The sequence below is a fragment of the Caenorhabditis briggsae genome (genome assembly GCF_000004555.2).
Source record: "Caenorhabditis briggsae complete genome, chrV, whole genome shotgun sequence".
NCBI classification, from domain to species: domain Eukaryota; kingdom Metazoa; phylum Nematoda; class Chromadorea; order Rhabditida; family Rhabditidae; genus Caenorhabditis; species Caenorhabditis briggsae.
In genome coordinates, this window is record NC_013488.2 from 380,085 (window position 1) to 399,001 (window position 18,917).

General features: G+C 38.0%; 9 protein-coding genes across 9 annotated transcripts; 3 read left to right on the forward strand and 6 right to left on the reverse strand.

The window, feature by feature from the left end:
• Positions 1-45: 45 nt before the first annotated feature.
• Cbr-srh-24 lies at positions 46-2,149 on the reverse strand (the record flags this gene model as incomplete). The annotated part of the gene is made up of 5 exons (XM_002635135.2): positions 46-215; positions 822-900; positions 942-1,166; positions 1,211-1,553; positions 1,998-2,149. 5 exons carry the CDS (start codon positions 2,147-2,149, stop codon positions 46-48), a joined length of 969 nt encoding a protein of 322 aa, XP_002635181.2.
• A 1,350-nt stretch (positions 2,150-3,499) lies between these two features.
• Positions 3,500-4,160, reverse strand: Cbr-hpo-17 (the record flags this gene model as incomplete). Its single annotated transcript, XM_002635134.1, has 3 exons — positions 3,500-3,778; positions 3,849-4,058; positions 4,107-4,160. The coding sequence occupies 3 exons, from the start codon at positions 4,158-4,160 to the stop codon at positions 3,500-3,502; spliced, it is 543 nt and encodes a 180-aa protein (XP_002635180.1).
• Positions 4,161-4,473: 313 nt separating this feature from the next.
• CBG11417 lies at positions 4,474-5,637 on the forward strand (the record flags this gene model as incomplete). Its single annotated transcript, XM_045236482.1, has 6 exons — positions 4,474-4,619; positions 4,673-4,787; positions 4,833-4,959; positions 5,006-5,286; positions 5,334-5,440; positions 5,547-5,637. The coding sequence occupies 6 exons, from the start codon at positions 4,474-4,476 to the stop codon at positions 5,635-5,637; spliced, it is 867 nt and encodes a 288-aa protein (XP_045094535.1).
• A 209-nt stretch (positions 5,638-5,846) lies between these two features.
• Positions 5,847-7,322, forward strand: CBG11416 (the record flags this gene model as incomplete). Its single annotated transcript, XM_045236483.1, has 7 exons — positions 5,847-5,922; positions 5,970-6,097; positions 6,144-6,269; positions 6,388-6,525; positions 6,862-6,927; positions 7,046-7,207; positions 7,257-7,322. The coding sequence occupies 7 exons, from the start codon at positions 5,847-5,849 to the stop codon at positions 7,320-7,322; spliced, it is 762 nt and encodes a 253-aa protein (XP_045094536.1).
• A 1,855-nt stretch (positions 7,323-9,177) lies between these two features.
• On the reverse strand, positions 9,178-10,705 carry CBG11415 (the record flags this gene model as incomplete). Its single annotated transcript, XM_002635131.1, has 5 exons — positions 9,178-9,402; positions 9,563-9,711; positions 9,752-10,091; positions 10,164-10,356; positions 10,650-10,705. The coding sequence occupies 5 exons, from the start codon at positions 10,703-10,705 to the stop codon at positions 9,178-9,180; spliced, it is 963 nt and encodes a 320-aa protein (XP_002635177.1).
• A 237-nt stretch (positions 10,706-10,942) lies between these two features.
• CBG11414 lies at positions 10,943-12,350 on the reverse strand (the record flags this gene model as incomplete). The annotated part of the gene is made up of 5 exons (XM_002635130.2): positions 10,943-11,167; positions 11,212-11,360; positions 11,675-12,008; positions 12,052-12,133; positions 12,295-12,350. 5 exons carry the CDS (start codon positions 12,348-12,350, stop codon positions 10,943-10,945), a joined length of 846 nt encoding a protein of 281 aa, XP_002635176.2.
• Positions 12,351-14,634: 2,284 nt separating this feature from the next.
• Cbr-end-1 lies at positions 14,635-15,935 on the forward strand (the record flags this gene model as incomplete). The annotated part of the gene is made up of 4 exons (XM_002635129.2): positions 14,635-14,785; positions 14,831-15,021; positions 15,071-15,171; positions 15,746-15,935. 4 exons carry the CDS (start codon positions 14,635-14,637, stop codon positions 15,933-15,935), a joined length of 633 nt encoding a protein of 210 aa, XP_002635175.2.
• Positions 15,936-16,057: 122 nt separating this feature from the next.
• On the reverse strand, positions 16,058-17,206 carry CBG11412 (the record flags this gene model as incomplete). Its single annotated transcript, XM_045236485.1, has 3 exons — positions 16,058-16,282; positions 16,330-16,484; positions 16,537-17,206. 3 exons carry the CDS (start codon positions 17,204-17,206, stop codon positions 16,058-16,060), a joined length of 1,050 nt encoding a protein of 349 aa, XP_045094537.1.
• A 186-nt stretch (positions 17,207-17,392) lies between these two features.
• On the reverse strand, positions 17,393-18,549 carry CBG11411 (the record flags this gene model as incomplete). Its single annotated transcript, XM_045236486.1, has 4 exons — positions 17,393-17,620; positions 17,667-18,015; positions 18,183-18,422; positions 18,494-18,549. The coding sequence occupies 4 exons, from the start codon at positions 18,547-18,549 to the stop codon at positions 17,393-17,395; spliced, it is 873 nt and encodes a 290-aa protein (XP_045094538.1).
• Positions 18,550-18,917: the final 368 nt, after the last annotated feature.

Here is an 18,917-nt window from a genome sequence, read left to right on the forward strand (position 1 = left end):
CCCCCACGAGAAACAAAACACAAGATAATTTTTGCACCTTCATTCTTACGATAACAAATGTACAACTACCAAAGAATGAATTTTGGAAAACGGGCGAAATTCACAACAAATTAGGGATTTGCAAAACTTTCGATATGGTTGGTAGAGGGGTAGCATTACTAGTGTTGCAAAGGTTCCGTGCAGTCCAAACATTAGAACTGCCATGTCGTTCCAAACTGAAAACTCGGTTTATCGTAAAACCTGTAACAGAAGGGTCCCCTAACTTTTTACTTCGAGTCCATTTTTCTCGGTCCGTGACAACAAATATAAAAAAGTTGTCAACTGTTAAAATGTTAGTCATAATAACAGAAAAGTTTTGTCAGGTGAAACCTTTTTGATATCTTGTATAGGAGTTGAGATAAATGAGCTCAAACTTGACAGTGTGGGGCCCTTCTATTACAGTTTTTACGGTATTCTATACAGAGAGAACACTATGATTTTTCCGGATCTTTTTTTTGGAAAATAAGTTTTCAGCGACTTGGTAGTTTAATTTAAAGCTTTCGTGTTGAGATTAACGGTGACGTTTACAGTAAACTATAATTATTACGGTACACACTTCCGCCAAACTTTGAGCGCACATATCTCATTTCCTATAAAAGATATCAAAAAGTGGTTAACTGACAAACTTTTTATTTTTCTATTGCCAACATTTTATCAATTGATTACTTTGTGTTATCTTTTACAGGAACCGAGACAATTAAGCTTAAAGTTGAAATTTAGGGGGTCATTCTATTTGAGTTTTTACGGTACTTGCGTTGGAGCGAATTTACAAAAAAGCTTACATTGCACATGATACCCGGAGACAATTGCAAAACAAAGAAAACCAATTGGAAACATACAGAAAAAACAAGGAACCAGTACCTAGAACAAAAAACAGCTGAAAAAATTTCAGACTACTGTACCTGTACACAAATGCACACGAAATACTTCCTTTGTAGTTTTTTCGTTCTTTCGGACATGTGTGAAACTCGTTTACTGAGCTGACAAAAACTTTGGAGAATGTAAAAAGAGAGCTCAAGGAATACATAAGAAAGGACAAGAGATCCGGGAACAAAAACAAAGAATGGTGACTCTTGGAGTAGGTAGACCGTTGGATCGAAGAAGAAATCCGGTATAAATGGGTACTTCTGAAAGTTTATTCTTCTTTTAGTGCTTCATTTAAAGATCCTACCCCAGCAACCCTCAACTTTGCTTCAAACTGGTTCACTGGCTCTGTGAGCACAGCAGGAACGGACACCTGGCAAAACAAAAAATATCTGACGCCATTAAGAGTAGTCCTCATTTTTGAGTTCCTCGCTAGCATACTATTTGGCGGGACTATCTGGCTGTGTCGGTACTGAATTGCTTGAATACACGCGGACAACATTCCAACGCCAGTTCCGAATCCAATAATCGTCTGAACTTCGTAGGGAACTCCAACGTGGAAGAAGAAGCCGTGCATGGTTCCAGCAATAAGGGGAAAGTAAAAACGAGGAGCAATTAGGACGAAAAGGATCAAGTCGGTTAGAAAGATCCTATAATGATGGTTTTGATGGTTCTAGACAGAAACGTCTTCGACTTGGAATTATAATGTTAGCTTTTGTTTTATACACGTCATCAGAAGTTTGGAAAACGGACAAATGCTTCTAGTGTATTACGCTGATACAAGAAAACCGGAGCTGTGGAAGAGAAGAACCAGTAGCCGTGGCCGAAGATCCTACAATGCAACTACCGTAACCTAAAAATATTTTTATTTTTCGGATTTTTTTTCTTGATTTTCACTGCATTTTTCAAACAAGTCGAAAAATGAAAATAGTAAAAAAATTGACTGAAAACGCACAAAACTCGAATAAATAGATCCGGAAATTTAAAATATTTTTAGGTTACGGTAGTTGCCGTTGTGGGACCTTCGGCCACGGCTACCGGCGTTTCTCTTTCATAAATAACTCGGATTTTTTGTACCAGTATAACAATCTTACCAAATCTGAACGTTCAACAAATACCACTTATATTTCTTCATAGAAATCGACGATTGTGTAAAGATACAAAAAATCGCTAATAAATTGATTGGAACACTGATTGAAGTACAACAATGCAGAACTATAACATATTTAGGAATACCGTCTTGCATAGAATACTATAATCGTGTCGTGAAGCAAAATGAATGAAATAATGAATAACAAGTCAGTATAAATAATAGGTTGAACGAAAAAAAACTTTCAGCTGTATTTGCTGAAAAATGGGCCTAGTGCTCAAAATGGTAGGTTTTAAAAGGAGATTTCCGAAGAAACAGAAAAGTTCAGAAACTCGCGAAAAGCATTGAAGAGGAAGTTGTTTCGGGATTTAAATCAATTATCCGTGGTGTTTATTTATAGAGGGTGTCTGTGAATGTATTCAGTTTGATATGACTTCTGGAACCAACACGTGTGGAGCCTGAATTAATTTTTGAGTTTTAGTCCTCTGTGACTAGATTTTCAGGTGTCATCAGTTTCAATTTTCACTACTTTTTTAAACAATAAGATTCGAAATTTGCTGATTCAGTTTTTCGTGGTAATCATCAATGATTCATTGGAAAAATCGAATTTAGACTTCTTTTTGATGATAAATTAGTCGCACATAAGCAGGTTGATTCTCTGAATTCTCTGGACAATCGATAGGAATCAGAAATTTGCAAAAAGCAGAAGATGTCATTACTAGTATCCAGACTAACCAAAATCAAAATCAGAGACAAATTTTTAATCAGCGACAGGGAAACAGGCAGATGGGATGCACTATCGAGTTCGCATTCGAGACGACTCCCGTTTATGCATTCTCTTCCTCAATGAATATTATTTCGAATTTCGAATAATCGCACATTACTGATGCGACATTAGAAGTTGAAGGAAACCAAATGCATGTGAACAAATCGGTGAAACTTTCTTGATAAACATTTGAAAACCATTTTTTCAGTTCCTTTCAATTCACTCGGAGTTTTTCGACAAACTTTTCATCTCTGATTTCAAGGAGAAATCAGAATCAATTATACCAATTCGAGTTGTCAGCTTCTCAGATTTTTCCCAATTTCTCAGTTTGATTTATCCCAATTAAACTGAAATCACAGGTTGACAAATGTAGTAGAATGTATATATGTATTTTAATGTTTGGTTACAGTTGAAAAGATTGCTGTATACTTTGAGTTAGCTGGCAAATATCTTATGGCAGCAGTAACTCATAAGTGTGAAGAGTTTCTTCTTCAGACTCCAAGGGTCAAAACCATTCAGAAAATTGTGTTTGCTGACAATCACAACCTGCACAAGCTTCTTCGTGTAACACTCACATCGATTGAGACAAAGGAAGAGCTCGAGGCATTGACACTTTTACCAGAATTCTTCGCTGACCGATTCAACAAAAGCCGCATTGTTGCACAAGTTCATGCATTTTATTAACTGATGATTTAATAAATTATACTTTATGTACAGTACAAGTTACACTATTAATACAATTAAGATTCACTCTTGATTCCAACCATCTCTTTGATATGCTCTGCCAAAAATTTCTTGTTAGGAGCTGCGAATTGGCGAAGAGAGAATAGCTCCTCCTTGAGGATCATTTCAGGGAGAGTCGTCGGTGTGCATTGAAGAAGATATCCATCGTCGGAAAGCTGAATGGCAAGTTCGGCTTGGTGATTATCCATCAGCTTGTCGTTGGTTACTGTGATGAATGGCAGATGAAGAGCCAATACTTCTAAGCATGTTCCAGCGCCTGCATGTCCGATTACAACCTGGAAATACAGTTTTTATGATATATGTGAAAATCTTTCTTTAGTTTGTCTTCAAACTGAATGAACTTACAAATGCGTCTGCCATGTCCTCACTGATGGAAGGCTTGAAGCGATAATAATCAATCTCAAGTCCTTCCAAGCTAGCCGAACCTTCATCTGCCGCAACACCTCCGAAGACACGGTCCACTACTTCCTGTTCAAAATTTCCCTTTCCGATTTGGAGACGAACTTTTTTCACTCCAATCTTTTTGAGATTTGTCAAACAATCCTCTGACAATACCTAAAAACTTCTAGAGATTTTGAAATGAAAAAGTGTTTTAATACTTACTTTGTTAATCAAGTCTTCAAATAATGTGGTTCCGACTGTCACAAAACAGGTCATCTCGAAAGGTTTAGAGCTTCAGAAAGAGATTGTAGACGTGTAAATGTAAAGCCAGAAAATGTTAACTGCGCGCCGCACCGTTGCGAAAAGGGTGCGTGCGTATTGCAAAAGTAGGCGGGGCCCGCGTAAATTCGTATTCTCAGTCCAAAATCTAGAAACCGCCTTGAGAAATGAGATGTTTCAGCGCTTCTGGCTACTTTTTTTGGTTTTCAGTCTGCTATCGTTTCAATTCATAATTGTTCCCAACAATTTTGGCCTGACTTCTTACCTTTTTTCCATCGAAACCCTTTAAAATTCACCTATTTGCTTTCAGATGGAAAGCATTTTCTCACGAATTATCGCAGACAACGACGCTTTCTTCAAAAATCAGCAACGAGATGAGAAAGAACTGACAGATGAACAAAAGCTGAAGATTTTAGAAGATCTTTCCGCTTCGAAGTTGCCGATTTTTCTAGATAGGTTTGTTTAACAATTTGCTTCCTTCGATGTCATTTGTAAGCTACAATTTCTAGGTATCAAAATTACCTCGAACCTGTAGATTGCGATATTTTTGCTGATAATGATGATTGTGTGGTTCAGGAAATAATGAAACGGATTCGTCGACGTTCTGGAATCAGTGAGAAGCAGGTTTGCGAACAAAAATCAGTTCTTCGGATTCTTTCGAATTTCCAGAAGCGGAACATGCGTTACAATGCTATGCAAACGCTATTAAAAGCTGGCGATTACTTCTCTGATACCAAGATGAGGGAACGAGAACCGTATCTTTTCGACGCAATGATCGGAAAGTTCCTCGGTGAAGGTATTAGGAAATTGAGGGAAAAAAGCAAATTGAAACTTGTTTCCAGAACACATGGAGTTTCTTCGACCGACAGTTACCAGAGATGCATCTGAATCCTCATGGTCCAGTTACATGGTTCGCTTCGAGGAAATGTCTGAAATTGCTGAAAGGCGGAAACTTCAAGCGAAGGAATGGGAAGGTCCACGACAAGAAGATGGAGGAAAGGACCACATTAGCAGGTTCATGAATCACGTGGCAAGCCATGAATTTGTTCCGGAAGAAGAAGATGACGAGCCCGTTGAGGATGAAGTTGAAAAGATGCGAGAGAAAATGGAACGGCTTGCACAGGTAGTAATTTCGAAGAGTTTTCATTCGTTATCAACTGACAATTCCAGGAAGTCGAGCAGTATAACGATATCGGAGAAGATGACACGAAGGATGTCCTCCGACACGAATTCGAATCATTCATGAAGGAAAAGTTTCTGGCCGGAAAGGACAAAGAGTGAGTGTGAAAGTTTTTTCCTTAGTGTCGCGAGAGGCGGTCAATCAATTTTTCCCTTGATGAGTCACCGGCGTACTTTGAAATCAATATTTTTTCCAAGTTCCAGATTCTATGACTACTCCGACTGCGAACAGGGCAGACTACCCGATCCAATTCGAGACCAAGACGATGAAGACCGGTGGTTTGATGAAGATTGATTTCGCATTTCTTTATTTCCTTCCCCTTGATCTCATATTTCACCTCATAAATGATTTCTGTTGTTTCATTTATATTTTTAAAACCATCTCGAAGGTCCTTTATGCCTTTATTTAATATCCATCTTTCTTTATTCTTTTTTCTTAATATGTATCTTAATCCGACTTTCTCAGGTTAGAACGCTAGTGAAAACCCACACGCCGTTGTCGAAATGCACAAGAGTGGAAACAATGGCCCAGCCGTGGATACGAAGTGGTACTATTTGGGACCAGACAAGGAAAACTATGGTATGTTGTTCAGAAATCCGTCATCTCTTCGCAATACACATTTTCAGGACCGTATATGTCAAAGGATATGAACTTTTGGTTGCAAGCCGGTTATTTCACACCCGAGCTTCAGTTGAAAACAGAGAACGAGCAAAACTATCATACGCTGGGCGAATGGACGCAAGTTCTTGGATCTGTAAGTTCAGAAAATTCACCTTTATAATTGAATCAATAAATTTCAGCCTCCATTCCTCACCCCGGTTCACTCCCTCGAAGCTTCAGCCGCCACTGCACAATGGCAACAAGTGCGACAGCAACCACCGATGATGGTCATGCCACCGGGACTCAACAATCAATTCCCACCGCAGGTATTCATTAAATTCTTTCTTTAAGCACTCGCAGCTAACAAAAGCACCGTTTCGTAATCATAGTATACTAATTAACGCTGTTTTAAAATATATTAAATCAATATTATCAAAGCAACAGATGCGGATGCAGTACCCGCCGTTCGTGCAAATGCCGTTCCTCCATCAAATGAACCAAAACGGTCCACCTCTGATGCACTCCCAGCCACCATCGGAGCCAATCGACGGATCTTTGTCTCACACTCCGGACTCAGACGATGTGAGTCAATTGGTAATAATTTATTGCACACAGCTTCACCTTTCACAAAAGGACCTTTATATATTCTGGAAGATAAGATAGTCATTTTTGGATACGCCAGCGCTTATCCATGGTATCTTTCGGGAAAATATAAGGGTTCTATCATTATCGGTGGTTCGTTCTGTAGGTTGTTCTAAAACATATCCGTTCATTTCATCACCTTTTTTATTCAAAAATATGGCGCACTAAGGAAAATTCACCGAGCATGAAACAGCAGCATGTGCTTAGAAAACTGTCTTCTCCCTTGCTTGTTTTTTTTCAGTTATTTGTAATTTTACTCTGGCATATTAAATTTAGGCGCGGTTAGCCGCAGAGCAAGCTCTACAGCAGCCTCCATCTTGGCTGGTCGCACTCGGCCTTGCGGTAAGTTCAGTAAAAATGGATCAAAAAGAGATGAAATCAATTGATTATCCCAGCCGATATTCACAAAACTAACTCTACCTCATTGCCCTCCATTTTCTTCAATTTTTGTTAGTTCCAGAATCACGGACAAGCCCAGGGACATGGACACGGCCCAAAGCTGCACCACTCCCATTTCCAAGCTATGCAACAGCTTACCAAGCAAATACAGCACGCTAGCATTGCTACAGAGCCAATTGTGAAAAAGAATGTTGAGTGCCAAACCGAGCCAACAAAGATTGAGGTATGATTATTCTCGTTTATCGTTTTTAGGCTAATAAAAGTATTTCCAGGTTTCAAAGGCCGCTGCTTCCCGTCTTCTCACCGAGCTCATGGGACAAACAGTTATCATCAACTGAGCGCCTCCTGGGACTTTTCGACATTGCATGCCTAATCACCAATCCAACATTTTTGAATCAATTTTTCCGTATTAAATTGTTACCACCACCCCCATGTTTCTTATATCCATGTCTACCATAACCAATCTTCTCTTTTCTATTATCTTTTCAAATAGCTTTTCTTCACCACGATCTGTTCAACGGCTAACAGTACCCTAACTCGTTCAGAGTATTGCTATACCACGTTGATAACAGACCTGCATACCATTTCCCACCTTTTGCATTACTGATAGTTCTTCCCTTTTCAAAGTTATCCTCTTTCAGTTTTTTGCACCCTTCTTTTCCCATCCAATTTTCTTTTACTACTTTATAAACCCAAGTTATCTTTATTGTTTCTTTTCCAACGAAAACAGCTTCTCTGGTGTTTTCTTACAGATCATCGTGTGTTGTTTTAGTTTTGGCTTTCTTTCTACTTTGTTCCCCATTCAACCCATTTTTTTCCGTTCGTAAGATTTTCCTTTTGCTCATCCCCAACACTCTGTTTTGTCTCTTTTAATTGCTATTCCACTGGTACGTCCAGTATTGTGAACAAATGAAGAGTTTCCGTACGTTTTAAAAGGAACAATTCTTTATTTTCAACTCTTTACACAAAACTCAATGAAAGTATCTCAAGAACAGAAATTGGAGAAATCACGTTATCTAGAAATTCCCATATTAGTAACATCCAACATTTAAAAATCGAAATACTTGGAAGTTTCGGGCACTCGGAAAGTGGAAAATCTAGACATTAGAAATTCAAGTGTAAGATACAGTGGACGAAAGCCAAGAGGTTGAGCCCCCGATAGGGGGCTCAAACCGACTGGTTGATTCTAAAAGAAAATATAAATTATTGATAGAAATGTCTCAAAAATTCGGGATCTACAAAATTGCAGTTGCTAGCATTTTCATCTTCGTAGGGGATGTTCCCCCCATCACTTCTGATAATGACTGTTTCATCGTCATTTTCAAGTCACGTTTTGATTTCTTCTTTGAGGATGCATTCAAAAAAAGGAGTGAAACAAATCTCCATATCCATCATCTTTGAATTGTTCACATCCTTTTCTTAGATCTATCCGATCCTTCTCTTTCAGCCAACCAAATCGACAAGAATCTTCATTTAGCAAACTTGGCAAAGCACCAATAACCACAGATCTAAATTCAGATTATTACCGTAAAATGTGTATTAGAAGGGTCGGGTACTATTATTGTTCCTAGGAAACTCCGGAAGACGCTTCTATTACTGAGGCCCTTTGATTAGGGGTAGCACTTATATTTTTCCAAACACTTAAAATTCAAGAATATCTATCGATCTTACCAAAAATTGAGCAAAAAGGAGATTTCCGGAATATTTTCCACTGAAAACGCACCGGATTTTTCATTTCTGACAACACAATTTGGAGGGGGACGTAAACGTTTTCAAAGACCCTCTAGGAATGCCCTTCTATTAGAGAGGCTTTGAAAATTGTTTAAAAAAATTTAACTCACTTATCTTGCAATTTTTTGTAAGTTCCAATTCTTTTAATATCAACAGTTAACGGCGTAATTCGAATGAAGTAAGTGTCTAACCTCCATACATGGTTTTTATAGAGATCAACTAAATCCGCTGAAAAATTCTATCCTGAGCAAGGCAACGTATTCTAACCTGGCAGGCGTCATGCAAAACAAGTCCTCCGATTATGAAATCATTCAAAAAATAGGTAATGTATTATATTTAAACAAGTGAGGCATGGTATTTTCGAGTCATGATCCATATCTCCATATCTAGGAAAATGATGAATAATTTATTTAGCTCTTAATTTCTAAATTGAAAATTGAACAGTAAACAAATAAGAAAAGGTTAATGGAATTTTCTCAGGAACTCTGGGTCCACAAAATCGCATTTTCTGGCATCTTCTGGTTCGTAGGAGATGTCCCATCCGACGCTTCTGATAACAATCGCATCGTCGTCATTTTCCAGTCTAGTTTTGATTTCTTGGAGGATGTCGAACACCTTTTCGAAACATGCCTGTGGTTTCCAGAATACGTTCATTTTTGGAATTTCCTCAGTTGGGATTTTGTCGACCTGAAAAGCTATAGATATTTATTGTTGAAAATTCACCTGTCAGTTTGGGATCATTTTTGAAATTTTCAATTGTTTTTTTCATCTCCCAGCTTACCAAATGACATATTCAAACTAGAAATGAAAAGAACACATGATTCCAAAATATTTGATTTCAACATACCTTATAGACGACGTTATCATTGTTTGTAGTCCCTTTGACAATGTACGATGAACCTCCGAAATACGACTGCAGATATACGCCCAGGCTACGCTTATAGAGCCATGTTTTTAGATCCAAACTGGTTTCGTTGATGGCGACCACCTTTCCTTCTGAAACGAAATGCTCACAAAAATATCTGAACACGATTACTCCCTTTGTCTTCTGCCTTAACTACTTCAGAGTACATTACTTTGATCTCTTCATTTCCACATGCTAGAGATGTTTGAAAAACTGCTCTACAGTATTCCGAGTTAACAACTGGTGCATCTTCATCATAAGGCTCTCCAACACGATTCAAAGTCATGTATTGCTCAAACTTGTGTCCATAAACTCGCATCACACTTGGACCTTTGTTTTCAGAAACTTCATCGCAAAGGAAAATAACACCATTTCTCCTAACAGCTCGAATTACATAGAAGGTTTTGTAAACTGATTTTTTAGCAAACAACAGCAAAATTCGACGAGTTAAGACAAAATCCGTCCCGAGAGCCTGAAATAATATGAAATTGGTTGGTCTGAATAGAATTCAACCGTATTCTAGATGTTTGCCATAAAAGAATACCTTTTCCAAAGAAGTCCGCTTTTTTGAAGTTTTTCGAATGTAGTCAAACAGAGAATCGAAAGTGTCTCCGTATCCTTCATCGTTAAACTCTTCCCATCCCTTCTTTAGATCCATTTGATCCGTTTCTTCCAGAAGACCAAAACGATGTGGATCTTCATTCAGGAGACGCGGGAGACCTCCAACTTCCGCAGATCTGAAATACCTTCTAGCTTTAATCTTTAAGCCAATTTATATCGGCTCCTGTAAGTTTTCGACTGATAAATTGTTTATCATAATGTCAAAAGTGTTTTGTCAGTGGACACATTTTTTGTATCTCGCATAGGAATTGAGATAAATCTCAAATTTGATTTTTTTTTTTCAAATTTCTCGCATAGGAATTGAGATAAATCTCAAATTTGATTTTTTTTTTTTCAAATTTCTCGCATAGGAATTGAGATAAATCTCAAATTTTGTCCTTCTGTTACAGATTTCTCTAATCAAACTCACTTGTCTTTCAGCTTTTTATAGGTTCCAATTATCTTCACATCGACTTTTACCGGCATTTTTGGAGCATACAATGTTCCTCCGAGGAGGTTTTGAGCGAATACAGGAGATGGGACACCGCGAAGTTAGGACTGAGCAAGAAATCTTGAAGAAGACGAATGCATTAGTTTTTACAAAAAATTGTTTCAAGGCACACTTAGCAAACAGAGAACGCTGAATCATCATCATTTATCTCTCATATTGAAAAGTGAAAATATATTCTCAAAAATATTGATTCTAATAGAAAATAGAAATTGTTAATAGAAGTTTCTCAAAAATTCGGGATCTACAAAATTGCAGTTGTTAGCATCTTCTTCTTCGTAATAGATGTTCACCCCATCACTTCTGATAATGACTGCTTCATCGTCATTTTCAAGTCTCGTTTTGACTTCTTCCAGGATTTCGAACAATTTTACGAAACATGTCTCCGGATCCCAGTTTACTTCCATTTTAGGGATTTCGTCGACAAGAATTTTATCCAGCTGGAGTATTTAGCTAGATGTTTTGTGAAGAATTTAAACCTAACCTGGAAAACAATCTTCTCTCTTGTTGTTGACCCTTTGATTATATAAGAAACGTTTCCAAAATAAGATTGCAAGTAATGATTACGACTGAGTCTCTCAAGCCAATTTTGATGTCCAAGGTTTGTCGATTTGAACTCAACCAAGTTTTCCTCTGAAGTCAAAATTTTTAGTTGATTAATAAACGGATAGAACGGGAAACCCGTTATAGAAGTCGTGTACTTTGAGCTCAATTATCTCGGTTCCTATACAAGATATCAAAAATGTGACTACTGATAAAATGTTTGTGATGTTATGATGAACAATTTATCAGTTGGCAATTTTTTTATACATATCTTTGACAGAAACCGAGATAAATTGGCTGGAAGTTAAAATTTAGAAGTCCTTTTTTTTGGTTAATAATCGCTCATGTTTTCAGACACCCGAAATTTACCATTTTCCACTTAATATATTAACCCAGTACTATACCTCTGTCTACTGCATCCAGCTCCGCAGCATAAAACACTTTCATCTCTTTTCCTCCTGATTCAAATGTTGTTCGAAGAACTGATTTGACACACTCTGCATTTGAAACCGGCTCATCGTCATCATGAGGGTGTCCGTTCTCATTCAAAGTCATGTACTGCTCGAACTTATAACCTCCTGCATAATTGTTAATAGTTTCTTGCTCTGATGATCGGTCACATATGAAAATCACTCCATCTTTTCGAAGTGCACGGATCTGGAAAGGCTTTCCAGGGAATGCTGATGCGGACAATGTAACCAAGTTCCTACGAGTTGATATGAAATCTGCACCGATCGCCTAAAAAAACGATAAATGGAAGTTCTAGGAGAAAGGTTTTAACCTCTTTGAGGGAATTCCCGGGCGATGCAGTCTGTCTGATATAGTCGAAGAGAGAAAAATAAAGATCACCACCTCCTTCATCCCTGAAGCCTTCGCATCCCAAATTCAAATTCATCTAATTTCGTTGACTGAGTTTTCCATATCGTGTACGATCTTCATTTAGACGACTCGGTTGATGATCAAGTTCGGCGGTTCTTCAAATCGCTGGATTCAACGTAATGATTTCAATTTCTGGTAAGCTCACCGATCTCGATTCTTCTTTAAAGTTCCCAGATGTTCAATATCGATTTTGACCGGCATTATTGAATAGGCAGAGCGAAAAGTGGAAGAGTGAAGGAGTTGCCCAGGCAAGCTACCCCCAACCCCTTTCTGCAGTTCCCTGTGCGCTTGATAACTTTTATAACTCCATTCTGATAACGCTTGATAACTCCATTCTCGGAATAACCCATGAAATATGTAGTCATGACTCATCTCGAACATTTTTTTTCCTTATCAAAGACAACTTTTGAATACGCTATAATGTTTCAATTCCTCCACATGTGTCAGGTTGTAAATAGACTTTTTAAAGAAAAGAATGAGAAAGAATAAAAAGATGATAAGATAGAACACCTTGATGGATCGAACAATGTAGACGTTGTGAAGACGCACAAGGGCTCAAGGGGTCGTAAACGGAGTATGTCTTGCTAAACGAAAAGGAGAAAGTGGGTTATATGAATTTCAAGTAAAGTTTTTAATTGCAGATGATTGAAAATGTTTATGATTTGAAGTATGAATTCGAAAAGGTATTTCCTTTAATATAAGCCCCGACTGTCAATTTTCAGCACAATTATCTCGATGTCTGTGAAAGATATCAAAATTTTGTCAATCGATAAAATGTTTTTCATAACATCACCAATATTTTATCAGTTAACACATTTTTGCTACGTTTTGAAGGAACTTAGATAATTGAGCTCGAAGTGCAAGTATAGAGTGACCTTCTATTAGAGCCTACTTGTAACGGGCCGGGCTTTTTCCCAAATTTCGGAGGCCCGGCTTGACGGGCCTGTCATTTCACAAGTTTTGAAAATTTCAAAAATCACATAAGGGGGGACCCTTATGTGATTTTTTTCGAGTTTTTTCGATCTTTTTCGATCAAACAGACAAACAATCCAAAAAAACGAAAAAATGGAGAAAATTATATTGAGAGCTCAAAATTTGGCTCAAAAATTTGATTCCGCGCCTTGGGCCTTGAAAACTTCCTCAGGCCCGGGCTTTGACGGGCCGACCCGGATTTTTACAAGTATGTATTAGAGTGTTTACGGTAGTCACAGTAAGATTGCCATACAAGAACCTTAAAAAGGAAGATAAAACCATTTTGATAAAAAGTCATCTAGTTATTATCTCATAAAGATTCGGAACATTTCGATAAGATTTGATTTCAAGCGGCTCTATGTCAGGTCAGTATTACTGTTTCATTCTGTAGGAATTCTGGTTTTTATGACCTTTTGCTCATTTCCAAATTACCGTAAGACCTGTAATAGAACGCCCCCCCCCCCCCTACACTGTCAAGTTTGGGCTCCATTATCTCGGCTCCTTCAAAAAGATATCAAAAATGTGTCAACTGGCAAAATACTTCTGATATTATGATCTACAATTTACCAGTTGACAATTTTCGATACGTCTTCCAGTAACCGAGATAAGTAAGTTCAAAGGGCGGAGCTTCTATTAGAGCATCCACGGTAATTTGTTCATTTTTATGTTTTGAGTCTGGAGTTATAGTTCATGGACACAATTGTTCTCGGTTCCTCTCAAAGATACAAAAAGTTGTCAACTAATGAATTGTTTAACATGATATCAGAAGTATATTGTCAGTTTACACATTTTTGATACCTTGCATAAGAATTGAGATAATTGAGCTAAAATTTGGAACCTTATATTACTGGTTTTTCGGTAGTAAAATTCATAGAATAAATCTGAACACTTTCAGATCTACTGGACAATTTCAGATTTTTATTCATCCAAGTTTACTCAAATGAGATGCACCGCTTGTACCCAAACAAATGACAAGACTTTCAGAAATGGCAATCCCATGAGTTTGTATTGCTAACTACAAAATTGAAGCTCTGTTCTTGCTTTGTAGATCAGAAATTTTCCAGTCTCATCCTTCAAGTTCCACTAGATTTCTTTACATCCCTTTTTTAAACAAAAAACTTCCGGAATTATTAAAATTTTGGCTGGTACTACATGCCGACGAAAGATACTGTATACCATTTTTAAAAACCGATTTGTTTGAATACTTTATGAGCGCTAGATCCGGTACATCGGGGTTTCTTTTGGCTTTCAGTGTACCCTGTCGGTAACATCAAAGGCTACAGTAACCTACCTACACAAGGACCTTCCTCACAGTACCCCTCCTCTGCTCCACCCCCTTTCCCCAAAAAAAGGCGGACCATAGCTCAGCCCCTAAGACGACGGTCGTATCGTAACAAGAATAAAAAACGATTAGATTCATTATCTCCAAATAATGTATCCAATTTCTTCCTCATCCTCTTCTGCATCCTCCTCCTCTTCAACCCCACCTCTTGCTCCTTATACCTATGGAGTTATGGATAAAGATGGAAACATTGTGGCCCATGAAATGCTTTTTTCGGAGGACCATGGTAAGCCATCTCCAGTCCATACTCCAACTATGTACGAACCGACTGGATCCCAATACATGATGGACCCTCTCTATGAGGATTTTGGACAATATTTTGGTAAGTTTCATTTTCTCTTTATTTCCCTTTTCAACAATATTTCAGCAGTTCCCCCTTATGTTGCTCCTACTGCTCCCGTGGTTCCTGTCAACCCAATGTTCGGAAGTTTCGACATGTCCATGAACCAAAACTATCTACAGTATCCCCAGTTTGGACAAAACTACATGGCACAGGAAAATTTGGTAATGCAGGTGAAGGAGAAGAAAAGTACTGGAAAGTCTTCAGTTATTAGAAAAGTGAGTTTTTTTGAAAATTCCTATGTAGAGTAGGGATTGAATTTTGCAGCCATCTACTTTCCATCACAACTCAGTTTGCTCAAATCCCAGCTGTGGAACTAGACAGACCACACTTTGGAGACGAACCGATTCTGGAGCCATTGAGTGCAAGTGAGTTTCGCATTTTTGAATTTCATAATTTTCAAATTTCAAAATTTCAACATGAAGACTAATTTTAAAGTTGATGACACCGAAAAAAAAACGTTTGAGAATACGATTCTTGTCCAAATAAGTCAGAGCCTTGTAAGAGAAACACCGGTGGCCACGGTCGTAGGTCCCACAACGACAACTACCGTAACCTAGGAATAGTTAATTTTCAGGTTTTTTTTCTCGTTTTTCACTGACTTTCGTCAAATTTTCTGTTGTTTTTATTCAAAAAAGTAGAAAAATGTAAAGGTTTAAGAGTGAAAGGATTGCCTGGCCGGTGGCCGTGGTCGACGGTCCCACAACGACAACTACCTGAAAATATTTTCTTCATTATCTCGATATTATTGCGAGGAAAATAGCAGACAAACCGAAAAAAAACAAGAAAAAAAACCTGAAAAATAATTATTTCTTGATTACGGTAATGGTCGTTGTAGGACCTTCCGCCACAACCACCGCGTTTCTTGTCCACAGCTCTGTTCTTTTTTGCTTAGCCGTAATAAATTTTTATGTTTTTTTAAATCAAATTTCAATCTTTCAGTGGCTGCTCTCTCTACTTCCGAAAAAACGGAGTCCAGCGGCCCGCGGATTTGTGCAATAAGCAAATTCTGAAACGAAATCGCCGTCCACGTGCCAGTCCAGGAGTCCCAGTGATTCAAGTCAACACTGCCGTCGTTCATCAGGAGCACAATCAGACTACAGAACCAATGCATGCCGGCCGGCTACTGTAATCTTATCTTATCTCTGTCTTTTGTTTTTTTTTGGTGAACTCTTCAAATATAAACTGACAACTGACAACTACGGATTGATGTTACATGTTTTATTAAAGGGGGTAACAATAAAATTATGGAAGTTATGCAAAGTGTTCCAGAAAGTCTGAATCCATGAAAATACAATTTTTGGAGCATTCAGGCTCGAAGAACAATCCTTCTTCGGTCTTTTTCAACACGAGAGCCTCGTCATCGTATTCAAGCTTCGATTTGATCTTGTCGAGAACATTGAAAAGTTGCTCGAAGCACACATCTTTCTTCCAGTTGACACGATCACTTGGAATTGTCTCAGTGAACACTTTGTCGACCTGAAAAACAATATAAGGAATTTACATGCATAATTGTAATGTAGTACTCTGTAAATGTGATTCCATCTTCCTCTCGCCTTTTTACCATAAATAATGTATGAAATATTTGCAAGCGCTGATTGAAGATAGTTCTTTAGACTGTTTCTCTCGAGCCACATATCGTGACGCAGTCCAGTTGTTTTTATCTCAACATACTCTCCTTCTGGAATTATTTGAAACTTTCAGGATTAACTTATTCGCAAGTTGTAACCCACTGCTATCAACAGCATCAATTTCAGCTGCATAAAACACTTTGATAGGCGGTTTAGCAGTTGTTTTCAAAGTGGTTCGCAAGACTAGCTTGAAGCGTTCCTCGGTGTGCAACTCTTCGTACTTGTCATGTGGCTTGCCTTCTTCATTCAATGTAAGATATCTCTCGAATTTGTGACCTTGTGGCCATGAAACTTCTTCTTCTCTGAAATTAAATGAACTAAAACCCATTTTTTTTATTAGCACTGACAAATCTTCGGCTTTATCACACAGAAAAATTACTCCATTCTGGCGAAATGCTTGAATTTCCATTGGTTCGATTTTATATGCAGACTGTGCGATTACAATGAGATTTCTTCGATTCGACACAAAATCTGCGCCAATCGCTTCTTTCATCGAAGATCCCTTTTCAGTCGTTTTTTTGATATAATCGAAAAATGAACAATATCTATCACCGTGTCCGTCGTCTTTGTAGTTTTCACATCCTAGTGTCAAATCCATTTCTTCTTGCAATCTTCCATACAAGCTAGGGTCTTCGTTGAGACGCGGAGCTTGGCCACCTGGGACTGCTGTTCTGAAACACTGATATTTTTCATTTGAGTCAGTATTAGAGACCAACTTATCTGCCAACTTGGTGAAGGTTCCTACTCTTTTAACGTCGATTTTGACAGACATTTCTCTTTCAAATTACAATTTAGCTGAAAATGAGAGAATGCGATTGGTAGAGCATTAGTTTAGAATTCGAATTAGAGCTGAAAATCACATTAAATAAATAAATAACAATGAATCTAGCTTGTTTTATTAAGAAGAGTTAGGGGTAGATGTTGTATAAAAGTAAACATTTAACAATGTGAAATGCAACTAGTTGAGATAATTCAAAAAGGCTTGATCAGTGAAAGTACAGTTTTCAGCGCGTTCTGTCTCGAGGTAGATGGTTCCTTGCGTCAAGTTGAAGACGACCGCTTCGTTATCCTGTTGAAGTCTTGATTTGACTGCATTCAGAACATTGAAAATTTGCTGGAAGCACACTTCTTTTTTCCAATGCACACCGGAATAGTTCGGGATGTCCGCAGTTTGGATTTTGTCTACCTATAATAAAAAAGTCTTTGAATTCTTCTAGTCCCTCCGATTGTACCTGATAAATAACATTATTTCCAAAGGATGGTTTCCGACCACAGATAATATATGGAATTTTGCCGAAAAACGATTGGAGATAGTTGCTGAGACTTGCGATCTGCACCCATCTATCGTGAGACATAGAAGTGGTTTTCAACTCCACAAAGTTTCTCTCTTCGTCGATTGCGTCCATTTCAGCTGCATAAAATACTTTGATCGCCTTGTTGCCAGATGTAAATGTAGTTCGGAAAACTGCCTTCGAGCATCCGTCGTTTGTTAGCCTTTCATACTTGTCATGTGGCAGTCCGCGATCATTCAAAGTGAGATATTGTTCGAATTTATGGCCGAATGGTTGTGATGGATACTCTCTAGAAACTTAATCTTTTTTTTCGAAAATAGCTCATTTCCCACTTGCGGATTTCGCACATAAAAATCACTCCTTTCTTTCGAATCGCTTGAATTCTGGTACTCTCCGCCCGGTAAGCTGCCTGGCCAATGTCGACGAGACATTTTCTAGTCAACAAGAAATCCGCACCGATCGTCTAAACGCAAACATTGAAAGTGAGAACAATAAACAACAAGAACCTCCTTGAAAGAAGAGCTCAATTGAGAAGTTTTGCACAAATAATCAAAAATTGAGTGAAATCTGGAATCCAGGCTGCGAGTGTCGCTGTATCCTTCACAACCGATAGTCAAATCTAAGCCGCTTGTCAGATGTCCATAAAGAGATGGATCTTCGTTCAAACGGGGCGGTAAAGCTCCTGGAACAGCAGTTCTGGAAAATTTTGGTTAATCAACTAATATTTGAGATTTTGAACGTTTTATTCGTTCAGTAGCCAGTATTACCTGTCTGCGAGTTTTGCGAAAGTTCCAACTAACGAAACATCGGCGGCTGCGTACATTTTTCGAGCAAAATATGTTGTTTTTTATGGAATTCTTGCTCACTTTTAAATATAAAAAACTGAAAGCGCTCGTGTCGGAACCCGGTGTCGAAAACGTGTGTGCGCCTTTAAGACTACTGTAGAAGAATTTTCGGAAGAAAAACTTTTCTAGCTTCTTTTCGAAGTTCGAACGTTTTTTATTCACTCAAGTTTATTTGTCTTCAGGTGAACTGAGATAATTGGGGTCATATTTTGACTGTTTTCAGTTTGTTACTTGTTCTAGCTTTCACTTATGTTGTCGTATTTCTTAAACAGAAAAAAATTCCAGAATTAAAACATTTATTTAGAGTAGAAAAAATAATGATAACATGAATTGCCTAGAAACAACA